We start from the raw sequence: 22,769 nt of genomic DNA, 5'->3' as shown, positions 1-22,769 counted from the left end.
TTAGGGGTGTTGGGTTATTCTCTGGACTTGTGTCCCTTGTACAACCAAGACCCTTCTACCCCACAAAGGCTATATAATGCAATGGGGTCTCAAGGTAAATACAGCCTCTGGGACGGTGCTGAGTGGTATCTACTAGTAACCAAGGAATTCTGTAATCTTTAGAGAAGCGCCATGTGGACACCACCTCCTGGGCAAAATATGAAAGCACCACGAGGTTGGATAGAGCAGCTTTGATGTATCATGAGCCTCTGAAGGTTCAGTATTGTTCTCTGCCCTGAGAACAAGAAGATGGCCCCTGGTTCTCAACAAATGGCTTAAAACGGGAATAAAACCAAACCGGAATTAAGATCTTTCAGCACCTGATACTGGCCTCAAAATTTCTAATCCTCAGACATCCAAGGGCAGCTGTTGTTAGCTAAAAATAAGCTGGTGATACCTTACCCGCTTCATGCTAGCGCCTGAACATGCATTCCTATGGACATCAGAGAAACAAAGCTGGGCTAGAACTCTGAACTTCCATAGATGAAGTGTCTGCTGTCTGCATGGGACCATGGGAAAAGTGGAGGGTAACTCTGGACAGGTAGCCCAGGTTCAGGGTTACTGGCTGTAAAGGAGGAGACATTTCTGTGGCTGTGCAAGTGGACCCTCTGTCCCAGCAGCCTAAAGGGAAGGAACACTTTAAATTCAAATCGCAAGGAAGGCGGGGAAGTAGCAAAGCACTCTGGGGGGGCAGTCAGAGTGGAAGGGTCCAAGGGCATGTGATGCTGAGTTCTGAACCATTTGATGACTACCCACCTTCCCAATGGAAGATTCTCCTCTTGAAGCTACAGCAAAAAAAGCATCTAGGGAGTATATTCTGATTGACACGCAAGAAAAACAGAGTTCCTAAAAGATTAACTGAAAAGGTCGGAAAGAGCCTTTCCACAAATAATTGCAGAGGGAAACATGCCTCCTGTTTCCCCTCACCAGTGTGACCCTGAATTACTGAAACAACCTTAGTGGGTCCACTTGCTAAATGATTTGAGCGGCTCTGATTAGCTAATACTCCGTGGTTTTAGGGCCGATGTGGAGAATCTCAACAGCCATAATGAGGCCGAGCTCCGGCGCCAGTTTGCCGAGAGACAGCAGGAGACCGAGCATGTGTACGAGCTCCTGGAGAATAAGATCCAGCTTCTGCAGGAGGTGAGTGGGAGTTCCGAAGGTCCACAGCCCCGGGGCCTCTTTCGCCCTTTTCCCCGCTGCTCTGCCCCTAGCCCCTACCCCGTCACCCCCCCCCCGCCCCCATTCACCTTTTCCTCCTGCTTTCCTTCCAAAACTCTCAGCTGTCCTGGTGTTTTAGGGCTCCTAAGCTAGGTGGAGACTTGGCAGCCTCTGTTTGCATTCTCTTTGCAGGAATCCAGGCTAGCAAAGAATGAAGCTGCGCGGATGGCAGCTCTGGTGGAAGCCGAGAAGGAGTGTAACCTGGAGCTGTCCGAGAAGCTGAAGGAAGTGGCCAAGGATCGGGAAGAGCAGGTCGAGCCTGACCCGTACACTGCGGCCCTGGCCCAGAGAGATGAGTAGGTTCCTTTGGTGATCTATTTGTCCCTTGTCTTTTGCCAGTTGTCGAGGCTATGAGACCCTATAGCAGTCCCTATTAGGGACTTACAGTGGACCTTCTCTATTTCTAAGACTTTATGGCTCCCTCAACCAGAATATTTCTTTTCAGGATCAAGTCTTCAATGGTATTCATTACAGAACTCTTTTGTTACCCATCAGGAACCTTAAGGAGCTATAAGGAGAACAATGAGCAAATAGTGACAAGCAAGACACTTGGGTTCACTTATTCAATATACATTTATTGAGCACCTGCTACACGCCAGACGCTGGGCTAAGCGCAGAGGTTACAGAGATGGAGACCCAATTCTCTCATCAAGAAACATGTTACACGATTTTAATAAGTTCTCTGATAGAAGTAACATGGGGTGCTGGGGACATGTAGGATTGTCCTCGGTGCCAAACTAAAAGAGCAAGTTGCCATTGGAAGACTCCTGGAAGAATTGAAACCTGAGCTGAGTTTTGAAGAATGAAGGGAAGTTAGAAGAAAGTGTAGAACGTGGGTGAGGATGAGACATGTTCTGTACAGAAGGAGAAACCAAGACGTAGGGAAGGGCTTATTTTCAAGACCTGCAAACAGTTGTACATAGCTCGAGGAGAGAGTCTGGGGAAGACTAGTGAGAGGTGAGCTGCACTGAGAATAGGGGTCATGCCAGCGTTGTGCTCCACGAGAAGGAATGTGGCTTTTCCCCCAAGAGAAACAGAGCAGTTGTGGAGGCCATCACTGTCTCGGTTGCTGCAGCAGTGTCCTGTTTCCTTTATTTCTGGGTCTGCCCTTCTCCATTCCATCCAAATCTAACAATTCAGAGCAATTTTGAAGTGGAACATTCAACAATATCAAATCAACCAATAATGTAACCTCTTAGATGCATGATACTGTGATGGTATAAAAAGCCATAAGTAGTTTTTAACTAAATTGGTGAAAATAGGCAACGTACACCCAATGACCAGTGTGATCTTTTTGAAACACAAATCTGATCTTGGCATTGCGGAGCCATTTACAAAGCTCTCCACCATCATCAGTAGATAAGCTCTATTCTCCTTAGAGTAGCCATCAAAGCCTTTTATGATCTGACCCCTGATTTCTCCCAGACTCATCCCCCACCGTGACCCTTCCATACTTCACTGATGCCAAAGTACTCATAATAATGATGACTAAGGTTTGCTGAGCTCCTACTCTACAGTTAAGCTGAGTACTTTACATTTTTGTTTACTTCTCCTAACAATCACATGAGATAGGGATTATTCTACCTTATAAATGAAGAAACTAGCATTTGGAAGGTTATGGAACACGGTTGCAGGCATATATTGGAAGCAAACGCTGAAGCCACACTGCCTCCATATAAAACAATAGTGTTACGTCAGGTTTCCAGATTTGCTCACGCTCTTGCTTCTGTGGGCAACATCTGACTTTTCCCCCTTCTGGTGAACTCCTACGCATCCTTCAAAACTCACTGAGGCATCAGTCGTGACTTCTGTGAAGGCTTTTGTGATAGCAGAATTAAACCTCTATTGTTGCTTCGTTTCATATAAACATCTATTGGTGCACAATTCCTGGTATGCTGTTGTATTTTCTTTCAGATCTTCCCTGCTAGATTTCCTGAGATATTGTCTCATCTCTGTATCCCAATAAACACTCATTAAATAAACAAACAGAAACAAAAAACCATATGCACAGCAACTAAACTGAGGGAGCTCATATCAGATGGTCTCGAACGGCTTTGTAAAGTAAGAAAACAGGTCATCTGTAGAGATTGGGGGTGGCGGGTGAAAGGGATGAATGAGGTTTGAGGCTTGAGAAAAATAGAAATGTTCCAGCACATGGAGAATTATCAGAATTATCACTACAGTGTGCATTTGTATACTGTTTCTAAGTTTTTAAAGTTCTTTTTCATACCCCAATTTTAGCTGATCCTCATATCCTAAATGAACTTAAAATTTGCTTATGAGGTTCCTACTTGACTTTCTGGTACCCCTTACCTTTCTGCCAAACTATTTTCCTCCCAAAGTTCTATTACTGTTTTACACACTTACAAAGGACTAATCATCACTGTTGGAAACATTTCATCTAGTACCAGCACTTTCCCGAGGACAGGTATCCAGTGTTCTTAAGACTCACAAACACAGAAACAGCAAGATATGTCTTGCACGTAGTAGGAGATGAACAACTGTTGGTTTGAACCTGTGATTTCTATACGTCAGCACAATACATAGTCTTTTTTTTTTTTTAACAGGAATTTATTGGGGAACAGTGTGTACTTCTAGGACTTTTTTTTTCCAAGTCAAGTTGTTGTCCTTTCAGTCTTAGTTGTGGAGGGCGCAGCTCAGCTCCTGGTCCAGTTGCCGTTGCTAATTGCAGGGGGCGCAGCCCACCATCCATTGCGGGCCTCGAGGAATTGAATTGGCAACCTTGTGGTTGAGAGCCCACTGGCCCATGTGGGAATCGAACCGGCAGCCCTCGGAGCCAGGAGCATGGAGCTCTAACCGCCTGAGCCACCGGGCCATCCCCACAATACATAGTCTTTTAACTTAAGCCTAGTCAACTTCTTGACTCTTCTCCAGCTATTATCTCTTCCTTCCAGCTTTCCCCTCTTCTTTCTTCCCATGACTCTTCCCCAAATATATCTCGAATCTTCCTGCCTTCATTCCTTTGTTTAAGCTCCTCAGTCTGAGTATGGAAAACAACCCAATTTTCAAAATCTTTTCTCCTGAACTTCCCCCAGACACCTCCAAGTCAAATGAAAGATTTGTTCATCTGTCTTCCTGTAGCTCCCCAGTGTGCCTGATACATGGTATATACCTCTGGTGTGGTACCACTTGTTACATTCGATTACTGTTATTTTTTACATTGCTTTGTCTCCCAACTCCCCAAACTCTTGGCATACACAAAACGAATTTAAGTTTCTACAGAGCAGAGATTGCATCTTTTCCAACTTTATATTGCCAGGATTTGGTAGAGTACAGTGAGTATACATAATGGTTATCCAAGATTTGTTTATTGAATGGAACAGTAATACCAACCAAAAAAAAAAAAAAAAAAAAAAACACGACTTCTGGGCCCTTGTTCCAAGAATTGCATACCTATGGCCTGTAGATCCATGAATCAGCTTCAGGAGGTTCATGAACACGGTGACAATGTACGCCAAAGGTCATTTGTGTAAATATTTGGGACTGGAGCGCACCATAGATGGCTTGCTGAAGAAAAGTCTCAAAGAGTTCAATGACCCAAAAAAGCTCAAAACCAACTGTCCCGGACCATGCTGTCTTTGGAGTGGGCTGAAAAATAAAAGTAATAATAGTATCGTGACCGTAATTATTGTTCTTACTTTTCCTTTGATCCAGGCGAATTGAAGAACTGAGTCAGAGCCTGGCTTCCCAGGAGAAGCTCGTAGAACAGCTCTCTCAGGAGAAACAGCAACTGCTACACCTGTTGGAGGAGCCAACTAGCATGGAAGTACAGGTGAGGTTTGGGCTGTACTTCCTGAGACACTTGCTTCGTGCTTTCACGAGCGCGGCGTTTTTACATCTAAAGGCATTAGCTCTCTATTGCTGTGGAACGAATGACTACATACTTAGTGGTTTGAAACATATGCAGTTATTATCTCACAGTTTCTATGGGTCAGAAGTCCAGGAATGGCTTAGCTGGTTTCTCTGCTCGGGGTCTCACAAGTCTGAAATCAAAAGGTGTCAGTTGGGGTGCTTTCTCATCTGAGGAGCTCACTTAAAGGATCTGCTTCTAAGCTCCCTCAGGTTGTTGCAAGAAGTTATGGCGGCTTGCTTTTTCACATCCAGCAGTGTGGGGGGAGGGGGGAGGGAGAAGGAAAGGGAGAGAGAGAGACTGTTGCTTTTCTCACCTCTAGACACCTGATTAAGTCTGGCCCACCAGTATAATATTCCTTTTAATTTACTTAAAGTCAACGGAGTAGGGACCTTAATTACATCTGCAACTTCCCTTCACATTTGTCATATAACAATATAGTGATGTTCCATCACCTTTGTCATATTCTGTTGGTTAGAAGCAACTTACAGTTCCTGCCCACACTCAAGGGGTGGGGATTAGATAAAGGTGTGGATTCCCGGAAGTGGGAATCATGGGGGTCATTAGAATTTTGCCTACCACACTGAATGATTTATAACTCTACACACTGTATAATGTGAGAGAACCAAAGAGAGAACCCTCACTGTGGTGAAAAGAATTGCATTGATCTATAATGTTTCTTTTGGAAGCTACTTCAGAGGGAGCTCTCATCTCCATTTGACTTCTAATTTACTAAAAAGATACTTTTTCAAGGAACCCTAGAATATATCTGTGCCTAAGCAACACTAACAATTACCAGGTATTCTTAGAGGTCTTAGATCAACGATGAAACAAAATATGTGGCATTTAATTTATTGTCTTACATATGTAGAGGTTAGAATCAGGATAAAAAGAGCAGTGATAAGAACCAACCTTTCCCGTGTCATGGCACAAATAGCAAATGCTAGTATTTGTAAGATGTGGTGGTAAATGGGTGGAGCTTCTCACTTGAAGCCTGAGTGCTGAGGCCACAATGAGGGCAGAAGAAATCACTGTCTTGGCCATACTTGCAAACCTCTTGGATTGTGGTTCCACTTTATTTGGAAAGCTCTGGTTAATAAACTCAAGAAATGATGAATATGTATGTAACATAATACACATGAGTAAAAATTAAAGTTCCTCGGATTTTTTTGCAAGACCCATATTGAAATATATGGAAAACTTCTGACAGGACTCTTGAAAAGATTCTCTAACATTTTTTAATGAGAAAAGCACTCGGCTGGGAATGAGGAGAATTGGATTTCTAACTGGATTCTTTGTTAACTGTATGACTATGAGTACATCGCTTCTCAGCCTCCATCTGTGTGAAATGGGAAAATTAGCCCAAATAATCTCCAAGGTCTCCTGTAATTCTGACATTCTATTATAGTGAGTCCAGTGTCACTGGAAAATGTGTAGTGTCCCCAAGGTGAGCACTTTGAAAGACATAATACTGATGTAAATTCTGAAACAAAATCACTCTCCCTACTAGTTTTATACTGATAGATACATAAATACAGATAGATTTATATACACATGCTTATTTTCACCGGTGTCTTTGGTAAGCACCAAAATGGGTGTATGTAATTCAGTATTTGCAGGGCTAGTGAGGGGAACTGGTTTCATGTCCGTTTTCAGAACAGATATGAAGAACAGAAAGATCATACTGTCAAAGAAACTAAATTAAATTCTATTCTACAGAGATGCCTAGGAGCAGGATAAGTATAGTATACACAAGATAATAACACTGCGTGGGCAGAGGAACGAAATGCATCAAGTCACATAAATTATTCTAAATTGACATGCTTCTGTAACGTTGCCTGGTACCTGTAAAGATTTCTTGTTATTGTTATGACCCAACTCTTTGTACATTTGTAAACCTAATTGTGTGGTGCTATTGATTCTGTAAGACAGTGTTTCTCAAACCTTTTCATAGAAAGTTCCTTTTCATACGAAACGATTATATGTCTTCGGTACTCTAAAGGAAGTGACAAGCCTGGTCATGGGTGGAGGTGATTGCCCATGTTCACCTCTGGACCCATCCCCCACCTGAGAGCCAAGGGGTTGACATCTCATCCCAGTGGTCGGTCATTTCAAGACATGCTGGCTGGAACACCCAAATTGGAAAGCTTTGCCATAGAGGACCTGACAGTAGGTCCTCTCAGACGTGGGGGACAAACACCCTCCCACAGCTCATTTCCTACTGTCTCCCTTTGGGTCTGTGCCTTATGAAAAAGGAAAAATTCAGCTCCAAGTACTGGCCGACGTGCAGAGAATTATTTTATATTATCATCTCTGAAACAGCCCACAGTGGCCTGGCCAGAGAATGCAGCCTTCTAGTGGGTATCCAGATAATCCTTCGGAAACTTCATTCTTTTCTCACTGTGTGTTCAGCTTCCAAAGGAAAGGAAATGCTTTTGGTCACTGTGCTTCTGTCTTATGTTGTATGGCCTAGACAGAAAGAAATATTGACGTGATGTATGTCATACTTGGGAACTTTTAGCCATATTCCAGTGGCTCAGATTGATTTATGGAAGGGTACAGAGTTTAGAGAAAGAATCCTGATCCTTCAATAACTGATTCTAGTATGAAGTGTCCTGGATTTTACCTAGGGAAGCAGAGTGGTACGAAAAAATGAGCTCAGGTTTTAATATTTGAATCCCACCGTCAACACTTCTTTCATGTATGGCCTTGGACAAGTTACATAACCGCTCCGAGTACAGTTTCCTCTTCTGTAAAATAAGGATAAAAACATCTGATGTTTAGTTTCTTGATAAGGCCGTTTTGTATAAAGTTTATGGTACTTGGTCAACTAGTCAGTTTTTTTAAAAAATAACTGAAACGAAATGAAAGAAGTTTCTGTGGCCCCTGGAACAAAAGATCAGAGACATGAGGAGTGATAGGTTAAATTAAAAAACAAACAAATTAACTAACTAACAAACAAAGTAACGGACGTTCAGCTATTTGTAAGGATTAGAAATAACATATATGCGGTGTCTAACATATTGCCAACAGCATGGTAACTATTATAGTCGTTATCCGTATTAGCAATCTGAAAGAGAGCAAGGCTATTCTTAAAATGAGTAGCAGCTATTAAGACAGTCAGTCAATGAGTCAGATATTACAAACTTCATTCACATTGTAATTATCTTTGTCCTACAAAAGACAAAATTAATAAATATCGTGGTTGTTTATTAGTGAGATTAAGGGTTACAATTCTCCCTCTGGGCCTGTTAGCCGTGCACATAGAAAAACTGTTTCACAGAACCCAAAGTTGTACATTCTGTATTATGGCTCCCCAGGAGGACCATAACACAGTCTGAATGGTTCAGGGCAAATTGGCCCCAATGGTAATTATATCCCACGTTAATCTCCTTGACAAAAAAAGAAATATTGAAGCACTTTCAATAACATTGTGCGAACATGTCATCACACTCAAATGGTTTAGATTATTATAATATAAAACCTAGACGTGAATTTATAGGATTTTTTAAGCACATATTCCAAGTGTGATTTAAAAATATTTACCAATGAATATTCAACAGCTTTTCTGTAGTAATGACATGAGCGCATACTGTATACCATTTTCTATGTGCCAAGTGCTACTCTAAATACCTTAGACAGCAACTCAAATTAATTTAAGTCTCAAAGCAACCCTGTGAGATGTATACTGACATGAGACATAAAAAGAGAATAATGGATAATAAAATAACGTTTATTTTAATATGTAAATTCTTGAGCACAACTATAGTAAAGACATAAAAAAAAAAAAAAAAAATAAGCGCCTGTATCAAAAATCACTGTGAATGTCACAGCTTCAAATGCAGCCTAATGTTATAAATGATGTTATCACATGCAGGCATGTTATATTGGAAATTCAAAAATGGCAGGTGGCCATGCCAAGGTGAAAAACTCTTGGTAAATTTCCAAACGAAACAAAAAGAATCCTCTCCTAATTTACATAGTAGTTCAATTCATGGAAAATTTAATGTCTATTAACATGTTTATATGTACAGCAGAATTAAGTCCTAGGCCAGATGATTATATAAACAATCTTATTACCTCCATCAGTGCCCCAGGGAATACTTGAAAGTCATTCAAATGTCTTGCTAGTGATGTAGCCCCCTGTGCCTCACTCATCATTGTGACAACAATAAGAACAAGAAACACCCTCCATAGATTTGCAAAATGCACTTTAGGAGCTTGTATAGTTGCTCAGTAGAACCACTGATCTATGAGGTCCTTGCCGTCAAAGGGTGTATAGTCCTATAAGAAATTGGCATGTAAAGAACTGAAATGGAGGGTGATAAATAATGATATGGAAATATATGCGTAGTGCTAAAGGGACACACAGGTAACAGGGATTAAGTCTCCCTATGGAAGTCAGAGAAAGCCTCCCCGGAAAGTCGCCTGGGCCTTAAAGGCTGAGCACAGCAGGCAGAAAATAGAAGAAGTGCGTTTTAGGCAGGGGGAACAATATAGCTGCAGTGGTAGATATATATCTGATATATATAGATATATATATATATCTATATATATGCAGTGGAACAATATAGCTGCAGTACGGTAGATAAGGAATTGGGAGTCACTGGCATTACCAAATATATGATAAGTGCTGGAGAACGAAATACATAGTCGGAAGGTCCCATAAATATCAAGGTCAGGACTTCATGTTGCAGGCAACGGAGAATTTTAAAAAATGAAGCAAGGGGAATAAAAGCATATGATTTGTATTTTAGAAGGGCAATCCAGGTGGTTGTTTAGACTAAGGATTAACGGAGCACACAATTGGTGTCACCCCTTGAGATAATAAATCATGGTTTGACAACGCTAGTAACTGTTTCATCTAACCCATTCTGTGAATGAGAGAGGGCCAAAGAATGTTGTAGGACCAATTCTAAAGCACTTTGTCTCCCCCCTCTGTTCCAGTCATGTGTGGCAACTCTTGCTACTTGTGACACCTGAACCCTCTGCTGTGGGCGTTATCCTTCTCTAACAGCCTCTTAGTTCTCTCAAATAAGGCAGTTTTGATCAAGATTATTTGACTTCGTTGATTTTACCATCCCTCTGTTTTCCTTTTCCATTCTACCCAAACATTGGACAGCATCCATCTGAGCTGGTGTGTACTTGCGCAATACTTACGAACTTCTATTCTCTAATTAATTACACAGAACAAAGAATGCCATAAACTTGACAGGCTGCTAGTGGATAACACTCCGTGTTTGCTTCCAATCCTCCACATCCAGTCAGCCCGTTGTGATCATAGGGCCCAGGATCTTTTCAATGTGGCTGTCATCTTCTTCACTAGGGAGTCAGGAACTGCATAAAGTGAAGTTGACCAAGCATTTTTCTCTCCCTTACTGAAGGTATTTTCAGAGTTGAGGGGAAAGCTGGTACTTGTTCCAGTTGTTGATATTATTCCCCTCTGCAGGGTATGAAACTTCATCTCAAAGAACGTTTTGAATGAAAACAGACCTGGAGGGCGTGAAGGCAGGGGGAAATGATGTATGTGCAAAGGAAAGTCTAGACGAATTCTTGTTTTGTTTCTTTCCTTTCTTTCCTCTCCATTTCCCCCAGTATACGATAAGCAATATTTATGAACATGTAATTTCACCGTGGCTGGCCTAGAAAAATGAAAAAGGACAACAGAAGAGGGAGAGGCATACGTTAAACAATCAGGCTGGACCTTCCCACTCACACAAAGCAGCAGACACTCAAGCCATTGCATTTATGGCTCATTGGGAACCTGATGTACATAGCACTGCTGTATTTCCTAAAACAGCAAACATTCCAGTGTTACCATGGAGACATCTGCCGGGGAGGGTAAGGCAAGGCTCGCTCTGAGAACTCCAGGCAGAGATGGAAAACCTTGCAGGGATTAGTAAGTAGCTCAGGCAGCTCCCGCCCAATTCATATAAGGAGAATTTTTTTAGAGCAGCTTTTCTGTATCCCCTTCTTAAGCTGACAGAGGTTGTGGTTGGAGACTCACCGACAAATCCTCATTCAATATCCCTGTCTCCCAGACATAACTCTCACTGGTAACATGTCTCAGAAACAGGCCTTATCAGCTCAGGCAATCATAGTTCTGACCCTTTAGAGTAGCCAAGAAGGGGGAAAAATAAGGGGCTTCTTCACAGCTTCACTGAAAATATTTGTTGAGCTTTAACAGTACACACAGGACTGTTATGTGAAGGAAGAGGAACACAAAAATGTAAAAGGTTTCTGCTTTGCCTTCTAGAAATTACAATCTAAATGAAAAGTAAGAAGGTCACGGATGGAAACAAAATACAAGGCAGTAGAAGAAAAAAAAATCATTATAGGCTGGGGTGGGCAGCGAAGATTCTGATCTTTGAGGGATGAGTAGGATTTTAATAAGAAATTGAAAGGGAAGGCATCAATTCATCAATTCATTCATTTATTCATTCATTCAAGGATTATTTACCTAGATCTAGGAACATACTGCTCTAAGTACCTCAGAAGATAACAAGATGAGTAAGATGTATGATTCCTCTTCTTAAAGAGCTTACCAGCTAATGGGAAGAAGGACACACAAATTACTATAGGTACAAAAGTGATTTGGACATTCAAAGAACAGAAAGATGTCTTTTGAAGGGATTACGAAGGGCAGCTCAAAGGAAATATTTGAAAGTTGGATGGGACTTGGACAGGTGGAGATGGTAGTAATAGGAGAGAACATTCTAAGTCGATGAGATGGAGAGGTAGGAAAGTTCAGGATAAGGAAGGGGTAGTTGGAATAGAATATATGGGAGACAGTGAGGTTAGGCTAGAGAAATAGGGTGAAGCCAGAGTCAGAGGGTGTTGTGTGGCAGGTAAGAAGTTTATGCTTCATTGATAAGTCATTAGGTCTCCGGGTTACCATGCAGGAAAGTGATACATCTGAGCTCTGCTTTAGAAAGAGTAATGTGGAAGGAGGATAGAAGAGAGGGGAAAGAAGTTGAGGGAACTAATTATTATGGAAGTCTATTACTTAAGATATGAGGTCATTAGAGGGTAACCAAGAATGCAAGTTTTGTGCCAAAGCAAAAGAGTGAAATAAAAGTTTAAGATATAATAAACAGTTCATTCATTCATTCATTCATTCATTCGTTCACATATTCCAGCCAATGACTATTTACTGAGTACCTACCATGGCCAGACTCTGGTGCTCTAAGGAGCGGGAAGAACAGTAAGAACTAGAAAGGCAGAATGCTCCCCTTAATGGAGCTTACGTTCTAATAAGGGAGATAGATAAATTACCAAGTAATCAAATAAGTAATGGCAAATTGTGATAAGTACATCGAAGAAAACAAAGAGCAAAGATTAGCAAACTTTTCCTCCAAAAGACAGGTAGTAAATAACTTACACTTTGTGGGCCATAAGGTATCTTCCATGGTAGCACAAAATGGATATACACAAAACATAAAGGAATTGGTATGGCTGTGTTCCAATAAAACTTCATTTACAAAAGCAGGTGGGGCTGGATTGAGCCCACAGTCTAGTCTGCTGACCCCTAATGGAGAATCAGGAGGAAGGAGTGGGCATTATAAGTAAGGGGAAGATGAGTAAGGCGTACAGTTCAGTCTTTCCTGTGGTGATTTTGAGATGTCTCTCTGACACCATAGGTAGTTGGCTATTTGAGAGTTGAACTCACAGGAGAATTCTGGGATAAAGATAAAAATGGGAAGCTACTGGTATAAAGATAGGAAAGGATAATATGACAGTGAAAGAGAATAAAAAGAGGTGTAAAAGGTCTAGGACCGGATACCAAAGAACAATCTACAAAAGATCCGTAGTGGGTATAACTCTTAGTTCACAAAGTTGGTTATGCAGGAGGTATCACATTTCTTTACTTTCTTTAAATCAATGTAGCGTTACCCAGAGTCCCTATCGTAATCAGGCGGGTGGGGAATTCAGTGTCACCCATTTGGTACTTTCTCCTCCCCACTCTCTGTTATGGGAAGGTGAAGGTCACTAGGTTTTCTCAGGAGATCACTCTGATCATTGGTCCATGGCTGAAGCAGCCCTGCTCCACTAAGCACAGTTCTGCCAACCCTAACAGCTTGCTATGTTATTAATAGAATCTTTTATGAAGCCAGAACCCATGGACCTGGAGTCCAGCCTCTCCGAGTCACCCACTGCCTTCCCCCGCACCCCCGCCCTCCAGGTCCTGCTGCTTCCCCAGGGCACTGGTATTGAACGGAGGTGGGTCCTTGATTTTCTTTGTCCCGCAGTCTATTCCCAATGTGGGTGAAATCTCACTTTCTCCTCTCTTGTAGACCCTAAAGACATTGTTCTCTCCTCTTCCCCACTGGGACACCTGGCTTAAACTTCTCAGTGGGTTTAGAATTTTATAAAAGTCAGGGGAATGCATTTGACTTCAGCCTCTGCTTTTCACTCTGTAAAAACTCCCGAGTGAAGATAATGCTAAGGGCCAGACCATCAGATTAGAGAAGAGGGAGGAGGCAGGGGCATACAGGTAACAGAGCACATTTATATCCCAAAATCTGCCCTGTCACCATTTGGTTAGGGAAGACGTATAAGATGAAGAAGGATGAGATGAAGGTGAAGAGGAGATTCGGATCTTTTTGTAGAGATACCGAAATGCCAGGCTAAGGGTTTTGGACTTCATCCTATAGGTAGGTAGTGGACAATGATGGATCTTTACTATGAATGTTCTGGAACTAGTACACAGGATGATTAGAGCGGTGAACTTCTAAGGCTGTGTGACGTGGTTCAAGTTTTAGGTTTCAAGAACCTGAAATGGAAAGTGTAGTAAAAATGTGAAGCAACATTTCTAAACAAGTTAGAGATGTTCAGAAAAAGGATAGAAAACAATTTAGTGTTTGGCTTGATAGAGAAGGATTCTAAGGAGGTAAAGTAACAAGCGTGAAGTTTCCAAGTTCACGCAGTTACAGAACATGGTCTGACCGTTCTCTCCTGCTGATTGATCTCACTTTAGCTTTTTACATTAACCAACCATCCCGCTCATTCTTGAAAATCTGTCCCTCTCACTTGTGCTTTGATTGCAGAAGAGCTCCACTTAGTTTTCTCAGTCACCAACTCAGCATATTCCCAAATCAAATTTTTCATCACCTTTTTTGCAAATGGAGTCACATTTCTGCTCATTTAGACCACTTTTCTACCAGTCTTCCCGACCAAAAATCTAACCTCCATCTTTAATCATTCCTTTTCCTTCAACCTCTCTGCATATACATTATCAAGCCGTGCCGTTCATTCCTTTAAAATAATTCTCATATCTACCACGTTCTTTCTGTTTCTTCACCAGACCTTTATTACCCTACATAGGAATAATCGCAGTGGCTTTTCAGCAGGTCTTCCTGTCATCACCTCAAAATCTCTCCCTAAAACCCCAAGCCATCCTGTTGCGTGGCTAACTTTCTTTTTAAAAAAATTTTATTGGGGAATATTGGGGAACAGTGTGTTTTTCCAGGACCCACCAGCTCCAAGTCAAGTCGTTGTTTTCAATCTAGTTGTGGAGGGCGCAGCTCCGTGGCCCATGTGGGAATCCAACCAGCGACCGTGGTGTTATGAGCACTGCACTCTAACCAACTGGGCCAACCGGCCGTCCTGGCTAACTTTCTAAAATACAAGTTTCCATCATGCCGTTCTCTGCTCAAATCTATAACATTGAGTCAGAATTCTTTTGCCTTTGCCAAACACTAGCCAAATTCCCCTTTGCCTAAGGCCCTCCACAGCACCACAGCACCTTGTCTGGCTTACAGCTGGCCCTTCATACATGTTCTTTGAATGAGCCATTAGCATAAGACAAATAGAGTAGGATGAACCTGACCATTCAAATGTCCCAGAAAATGCCCACCATTTCTCTTTACCTACAGCCTTGCACTGTATTTTACCCAATTCCCAAGACTTTTGATGATCCTGTTTTCTTTTTTTTGCAGTCCCTTCCTTTGTTTTGTCCATCCTAAGACCCATCTCAAGTGCCACGCTGGCCCCTTCAGCTACATCAGTCCCTACTATCTCAACTTTTTCTGCACTCCCATTGAATTTAAGTCAATCCCATTTAATTTACTAATTAATTGTTCCGATTGTAGCGTATGCATTTTCTCCACTTCCACTAAACAGAGCTCCCTGGAGACAGAGAAAAGACCTACTGAGTTTGTATGAATTCTCGTTCACGGGTTGACTGATTTAATATGTACTTTGATGTTCCTTTAAACAGCTATGGGGATTCGATAACTTGAAAGACTCTAATGTTTACTACTTCAAGAGGGATTCTGCTGATACCCATATTAATGCAATCTGTAGTTGAACTGGAAATCTCCTGGTTTTAAAACAAGTGTTTTTAAATCCTGTGATAGGAATTAATGCAAAGCATGATCCTTTCTGGCATCTTAGAGCTTTGCAAGCAGCAGACAATGCTTGTGCTGTACATAAAGCCTAATTGGCTTGACTTTGATATTTGTGCATTTCCTGTTTTAGCTTCTCTTCCAGAATCACTTTTTTTTTTTTTGGTGTAGTTTTTAGTAATTAGAACAGCTATTTCCAATATCATAACTAAGGCAATGAAACCTAACACAACTGGTTTGAGACATGGGGATTTTCCATATCTGATTCTCTTGGAAACTCCTTCCTCACCCAGAATTAGGTCTTAGAAACACTACAACACAGAGGGTACGAAAGTGGCTAAGGTTCTAAGAGATCCTTCCCAGGGTTCCAAGATCTGGAGATAAAAAGAGAGATAGTGCAAAAGATCCTGGCCATAATAATACTTAGGAATTTTGTTCCAAATTAATGATACAGTTCTCTAATGTCAACAGTTTTGTAGGTAGTTCTTCATTGATGGGTTTTTCCATTTATCTGCAGAGTTTCTAATCTTTTGACTGACATTTTTCTGAATACAGTTTAGGATCGTTTTAAATCATTGGTTTTCAAAGTGTGGCTCCCAGACAGCAGCCAACAGCAGGATTTGGGAATTTATTAGGAAAGCAAATTCTTGGGTCCCACCCCAGACCAACTGAATCAGAAACTCTGGTGAGTAGGTCCCAGCAATCTGTGTCTTTACAAACCCTCCCTGATTCCAATGTACACCAAAGGTTGAAAACAACTGTTTAAATTCAACATTTGTAGATTAGGAAATTAAGGGCCAGTCAGTAGTGATTTCACCTAGGACATACAACTAACAAGTGCTTGGGAATGCACTCATTAATCCATTTTTGAAGGCAAACTGCTGATATAGCAAATGAATAATTTGCTTAATTCATAATAGTGTGTCATAATATGAAACCTGTTCTCAGTCAAATTTTCCTTTCTTATGTACCTTTGATACGTTTTAGAAATAATCATCCTATTCTAAATGATCATAAAATCCCTAAATCTCACCTTAACAACATGGCATGCTTCAATCATTAACTGTGTGGTGTGCACAGACATATAATAGTTTCCAAAGCTCATATGGATAGGAACCATAAAGTTTTGAATTTGCAATAGGGCCTTTTATAGGAAGGGTTCTAGATTCTTCTGGGTTCTAATGTATCGTCTCAATTTTCAAACCTATTCTTATGATAAAGTGGGGTTTACTTTCTACCAAAGAAATCCATCAGATAAAAGTTTATGGGTAATATATATTTTTATATTTATGTACCCCTTTTTATCTTTCTATAAATTGAACTATACTAACATATATAAAATCTACAAATCTTAAGAGTTCAGTTTATGAGCTTTGATGGTTGTACACATCTCTGTAACCATCACCCAAATCAAGATAAAGAACAATTTCATCACCCCGGAAAATTTCTTTGTACCCCTTTACTGTCAATTCTCACCCTATCTCATCCCCTAAAATCACTTCCTGAGTTTCTCTCACTATAGATTCTTTTGTTGTTGTTGTTAGACTTAAAATAAATGGAATCTCAGAGGACATATTGATGGGTATATGGCTTGTTTCATGCTTCATTCATGTTTTGGGCATCAAAGTTCATTCTTTTTTATTGCTGGTTAGTACTGCATTGTATGAATATATGAAAATGTGTTTAGCTTACCTTTTTTTAGTAACAATTATTTTTCTTATCACAAAAGCAATACATGCTTATTATAGAAAATGATGGAATACGAAGGAGGAAAAACAAAAATAAGTATCCATAATTTCATTCTCTAGACATAATTGCTGTTTAATAACTTGTATATCCCCTTTGAACCTTTGTTTATATGTTGTCCACATATATGTAATATATATAGTTATCACATTACAAAGATTCTCATTTTAGGTTCATGTTTTACTACTTACTCTGATACTCGTGTGGTAAATTAGCTCAGTTCTTAGTTTTTACTATAGAATATTTTCTAAATTTAAAAAAAAATTTAAAATAATAGATGACTACACATTCATTGCCAAAAATTCAAATGACACATGGTATATACAATAAAAGTAAATGTTCTTGTTGAGCCCCACCCCCTTTTGCTTGCCGTCCCATATGTAGCCAATGTTAACTAAATACAAAATCTTGACCAAGATGACATTCGTGACGACCGTGAAATGCTGAATTTATTATCTCTTATCTTAATTTTTAAATTTAGTATTACATTTTTCTTCTGTGTTTTATTTTTCAATTTTTACTTTCAAGTTTTGTTGTCTACACACCAATGCTCTTTTAGTTGGGATGAAATGATTTTATAATACTAAATGATCATGTTAGGACTATTTCTAGTACTCAAGTTTACTATCCACTTTGAAATATGAGTTTTAAATATTTTCTCTAGGAGTGAATAGAATGCTAGCTTCAAATTTTCTTTGAGTGATTTATTCCTATCTGTTGTTGAAAGCCTCGATATGTATAGCTCTCTCTTTTGGTATGTTGATCTTTACTTATAGCAAACATCTTTTTCAATGGTAAATCGCCTTTTCTCCATTTATACTGACTTGCACTTAGACACGAAGCTGTCTATATACTCATTAAAGTTTAGAGACGCTAGGCCAGATGCACAATTTTATTAAGGAACAGAGAATATTACAAAGTATTATTTAGTTTGCTCCTGAAAAGCACTTTGTTTCATTCATTACTTTGTTTCATTCGCATTTTCCCCCATGGGAAAATGTGGCTTGCATTCAGTCAGAGATGAGGCTTGATTAATTTGTTAGGAAATTTTTGAATTTGCACTTTTGTGGAGTTTTGAGTCCTTGCTACTGTTTAGGACAATACTTGTGACAGCATCAGCAGGGTCGTGTCCTGTAGGCCAGAAACACCTTGCCTCTCTTTAGATCACTATAGATTCCAAAGATTGTTGTTTAAGTTCTTCTAACTTTAGAGTTCCTATACCTACAGGAAGGCAAAAATGCAGCTGAAAGGAGTTTTACTAATTTTTACATCCTTGGTTTGAGGGCCAGAACACGCAGATTTAGGTGAAATCACATATGCAAAATTCTGGAGCCTGTGAAGCCTCAAAGCTCTAAGGACTGACCTGTCTTCCAATGGAGCTACTAAGATTTTGTTTTGCTGATTAAAATAAATAAGAGAACAATACAATCTTATGTGTGCAGACCCCATAAAGTTTTAAAGTTGCTTTAAAATAGTCCCTTTGTTACAATATTAAAATAAGTTTAAATTAAATATTAAAATTACAGCATTAGCTATTATTTAATGAGCTAAGCATTGTTACAAAGTACTTCCCCTAAATCATCTCATTTAATCCTCGATGAGAAATTTGGAGGCTTTTAGGAGCTCTCATAGAAGGCATTTGAATGTCTCCAGCCATAGGAATGTGGGTTCTGTCTTGCAGATGAGGTTCAGAAATACTTAAATACTGTTGTTTGCCTTGACCTCTCACAAGATCAAGTTAGTGAAATTTAGCATAACTGGGAAATGTCGTGCTCCAGGTGATTGCTGAGTCTGTTTTTCTTCCTGTTTGGTGTCTGCGTGCCTTTCAAAAGCAAGAAAATTCTTTAAAAGTACATTAACACCTGGATCCCTCCTAGTCAGAGCTCCGTCTTCCCTGCAGTGTTTGCGTGCGTCCCAAATTCTACACCCAAGGTTGGGGTGATTTACAACTGTATGGTGTTGACTAACACAAGGTACTAACTGAAGTCAGTGCAATTCCCAGCCCTAAGTCTGCACAGAGCAGCACGCCCTCACACTCTGGACTCTTTTGTTCTAGAGTTTGTCTACCCTCTCCACCCCTCAAATAAGGACTGTAGTCTACCTGAACCTGAAAGAGAATTGGGTGATGGTAATCTACTCTCAGGTGTCTACATTCTTGAAAAAGTCCATTTTGTCTGCTATTATCTACAAAATCTTGGTTAACCAGCTGCATTCACGTGGTATTTCCGGGACTCTTTCTCAGGTGACTGCTTTGTGCCTTCCCTTGATTTCTTTTGTTAAAAAGGGGCGGGGGGGGGGGCTCCGCAAGTCATCAGAGTGCTAAAACCCACCCATACTTGTCTTCTTTTGTAGAGACTTCGGAGAGCCGAGGGAGAGGTAGAACGGAGCCTCCTTAAATCCGCCCTACCTGCCCCCTCTGGTTTAAGAACCCTTTCTCCCCGCCGGCCTCTGCAGCCCCAGGGCCTTTTAATGCAGGCACCGGACTGGGTAGGGAGAGGAGGTGGGGCCGCAGGCGGGAGGGAAGCGGCGCGCAGCGGTACCTAGTGGCGCGGCCCGTCTGCTCCATCCGGCGTACGTGGCACTAGCTGTGGGGAGAGAGGGAGGGGATTCGGCTTTCTCTTCCCCACGCAGCGCCTCGGGACATCCTGCAGGGGCGACAGTGAGGATCCGGGAGGGAAGTGGTGCGCTTTCTCGGTGCAATCTCAAACGATGAAAGTGGCCTGGCAGTAGTCAGCGTCCGTCCCGCATTCCCCTGGGTACCCACTGTGAGCCAAGTCTGTGTTGCACCGCGAGGAGCGGTGACCCGATTCGGGGTGAGGGAGACGCGGGCGCCACCCCGCATGCGCAGAGCGGGGGTGCGGCCTCCAGGACTACAGTTCCCAGAGGAACGTGCGGGGGGCCCCAGGCGCTCGCCGCTGGCGCCATCTTGAAACCTGAGCCTCACTCTCCGAGCCTTTGCGTCAGCGACCGTGGGCGAAAGGACGGCGAGCCCAGCCCGCTAGAAGCGAGGACGCTGAGGACGCGGCGGCGGGCGGGAGAGACAGCTGGCGGAGACACGGCAGGTTCCGAGCGCGGCCTGCGCGGCTGTCACTCAGCATCCCCCTGAGGCGTTTCTGCGCCTGCGCCCTCCCCGAGGGGCGGGGCCGACCACTCTGGTACCCAGAGCTCGCGCGCGGGGCTCCGCCGAGGGGCGCCCCTGCACCGTGGGGACCCTCCGGGGCTGTGCCATGCGGGCGGGCGGCCGCCGAGGCGGGAGCCGGAGCGCCGGTGAGTGATCGCCGAGCAGCAGGCGCCTCGGGGAAGCTCGGCAGCCGCCGGGAGGGAAGATGAAGGAGATTTGCAGGATCTGCGCCCGGGAGCTGTGCGGCAACCAGCGGCGCTGGATCTTCCACACGACGTCCAAGCTCAACCTCCAGGTGCTGCTCTCGCACGTCCTGGGCAGGGACGTCTCCCGCGACGGCAAAGCCGAGTTTGCTTGCAGCAAGTGTGCGTTCATGCTCGATCGGATCTACCGCTTCGACACCGTTATTGCCCGGATCGAAGCCCTCTCCATCGAGCGCCTGCAGAAGCTGCTGCTGGAGAAGGACCGCCTCAAATTCTGCATCGCCAGCCTGTATCGCAGGAACAACGATGACTCCGGTGCGGAGACCAAGGCGGGGGGTGGGACGGTGGACATTTCCGGCTTACCCGACGCGAGGTACTCCGCCTTGCTCCAGGAAGACTTCGCCTATTCGGGGTTCGAGTGTTGGGTGGAAAACGAGGACCAGGTCCAGGAGCTCCACAGCTGCCACGCTTCCGAAGGCCCTGGAAACCGCCCCCGGAGGTGCCGCGGCTGTGCCGCTCTGCGGGTTGCCGACTCGGACTATGAAGCCATTTGTAAAGTGCCTCGCAAGGTGGCCCGAAGTATCTCGTATGGCCCTTCTTCCAGGTGGTCCACCAGCATTTGCACGGAAGAACCAGCCTTGTCCGAGGTGGGGCCACCGGACTTACCCGGCACGAAAGGACCCCCAGATGGCGAAAGCATGGAGGAAGGGACCCCGGGATCCTCCGTGGAATCTTTGGATGCCAGCGTCCAGGCGAGCCCTCCCCAACACAAGGAGGAGGAAACGGAGAGGAGCGCCAAGGAACTTGCAAAGTGTGACTGCTGCTCGGATGAACAGGCTGCCCAGCATGTGTGTAACCACAAGCTGGAGCTAGCTCTTAGCATGATTAAAGGCCTGGATTATAAACCCATCCAGAGCCCCCGAGGGAGCAAGCTTCCCATCCCAGTGAAATCCAGCCCACCTGGAGCCAGGCCTGGCCTTATCATGACAGATGGAGTTAGCGCCGCTTTCCTTAACCGGTCGTTGAAACCCCTTTACAAGACACCTGTCAGTTATCCCTTGGAGATTTCAGACCTGCAGGAGCTGTGGGATGATCTCTGTGAGGAATATTTGCCACTCCGGGTTCAGGTATACAAAATGGCTACGTCGTGCCTCTTTGACTATAGTTTTCTGGCCCCCAGGCTTCACATGATTTCTGTCTAGGTGAAGGTTAATAATAATCTAGACTTAAGGTTATTATTTCTAGAATTAAGAAAGTAATCGTTGAGCTCATTTTTGTTGCACCTTTTGCTTGTGTCCCATTTAGTAAATGAGATTCACACTCAATTTGCTTTTCATAATCCTCTTTGTAACAATATTGGCCTTCCCATTCATTATCAAAATTACAGACCTTTTAAGACAAAAAGATAAAGATTTCTAATTCACATTTATCTAGCGAAAAGACATATAATCTTATTTCTGGCACTGGAGCTCTTCCCTCTTACCTCCTTCCCCCGCCTCACCCCCTTTTTTGTTTTGTTTTCGTTTTTAGATGTATAGATGTTTTCTCTCATTCTGTAAGGGAGTTAGTTCTCCCTGAAACATTAAACCTTTTATCCCCAGATATGCCTCAAACAGATTAGAGCATAGGGTAAAGGTTTGGGGAAAAGCCTATTAATTCACCAAAATATTGTAACATCTGGGCAATATTTATACTAAATTAATAGGTCATTTGAGGACTAATGAAGACTTGCTCATAAAAGAGACTTGGGAATTCAAGGGTTGTCATTTAAAATGTTAAGGCGAAACTGTTCCCAGCCAGTTTGTCTCTTGAGCTTCTTCAGGAGATGTGTGATGATATTAAGAGAGGATTCATCCATTATTGGGTGATAGGGAAGTTTCATCCATTATACTCTCTGAATTTCTTAATGACTAAGATATGGCAGTTGATCTTAATTTGAGCTGTTCCTATCTGCCAAATTGATTTCATGCCAGCCTTTTAAATTCAGCTATATACAGGGACCTGACATATGCTATTGTGTTTCTATAGCAACAGTAAATGCTAGGTTCAGTTAACTTTGTGAAACATCTGGCGTGTTCTACTTGATACAAATTCGTTAGTGATACCTTTACAAGAGTGGGCAATCTAGAAGGCATTTTTGGAAAGCCTGCTAAGGTCAACATCATCCTAGAAATTTAGAGCTAGGTAACAAATGAAATTGTAAAATTGTATCCAATAAGAAC

At 42.4% G+C, this 22,769-nt stretch overlaps 1 protein-coding gene across 49 annotated transcripts in view; it reads left to right on the top strand.

Moving 5' to 3' along the window:
* Positions 1 to 22,769, top strand: part of PDE4DIP (phosphodiesterase 4D interacting protein) — a 176,127-nt gene that overhangs the window by 80,925 nt on the left and 72,433 nt on the right. For 26 of the 49 annotated variants that reach the window (XM_081080510.1, XM_081080472.1, XM_081080486.1 and 23 more), the window contains exon 1: positions 20,181 to 21,674. In XM_081080510.1, the coding sequence (XP_080936636.1) occupies positions 20,550 to 21,674 (1,125 nt within the window). In that variant the 5' untranslated portion in view covers positions 20,181 to 20,549. Of the gene's footprint in view, positions 1 to 1,058; positions 1,183 to 1,392; positions 1,557 to 4,935; positions 5,054 to 20,180; positions 21,675 to 22,769 lie in introns of those variants that run through there. The other 23 variants (XR_013995405.1, XM_081080511.1, XM_081080497.1 and 20 more) reach the window with 1 other exon arrangement.

The sequence above is a fragment of the Rhinolophus hipposideros genome (assembly GCF_964194185.1).
Source record: "Rhinolophus hipposideros genome assembly, chromosome: 19".
Classification (NCBI taxonomy): Eukaryota; Metazoa; Chordata; class Mammalia; order Chiroptera; family Rhinolophidae; genus Rhinolophus; species Rhinolophus hipposideros.
This window is presented reverse-complemented; position numbering and strand designations above follow the sequence as displayed.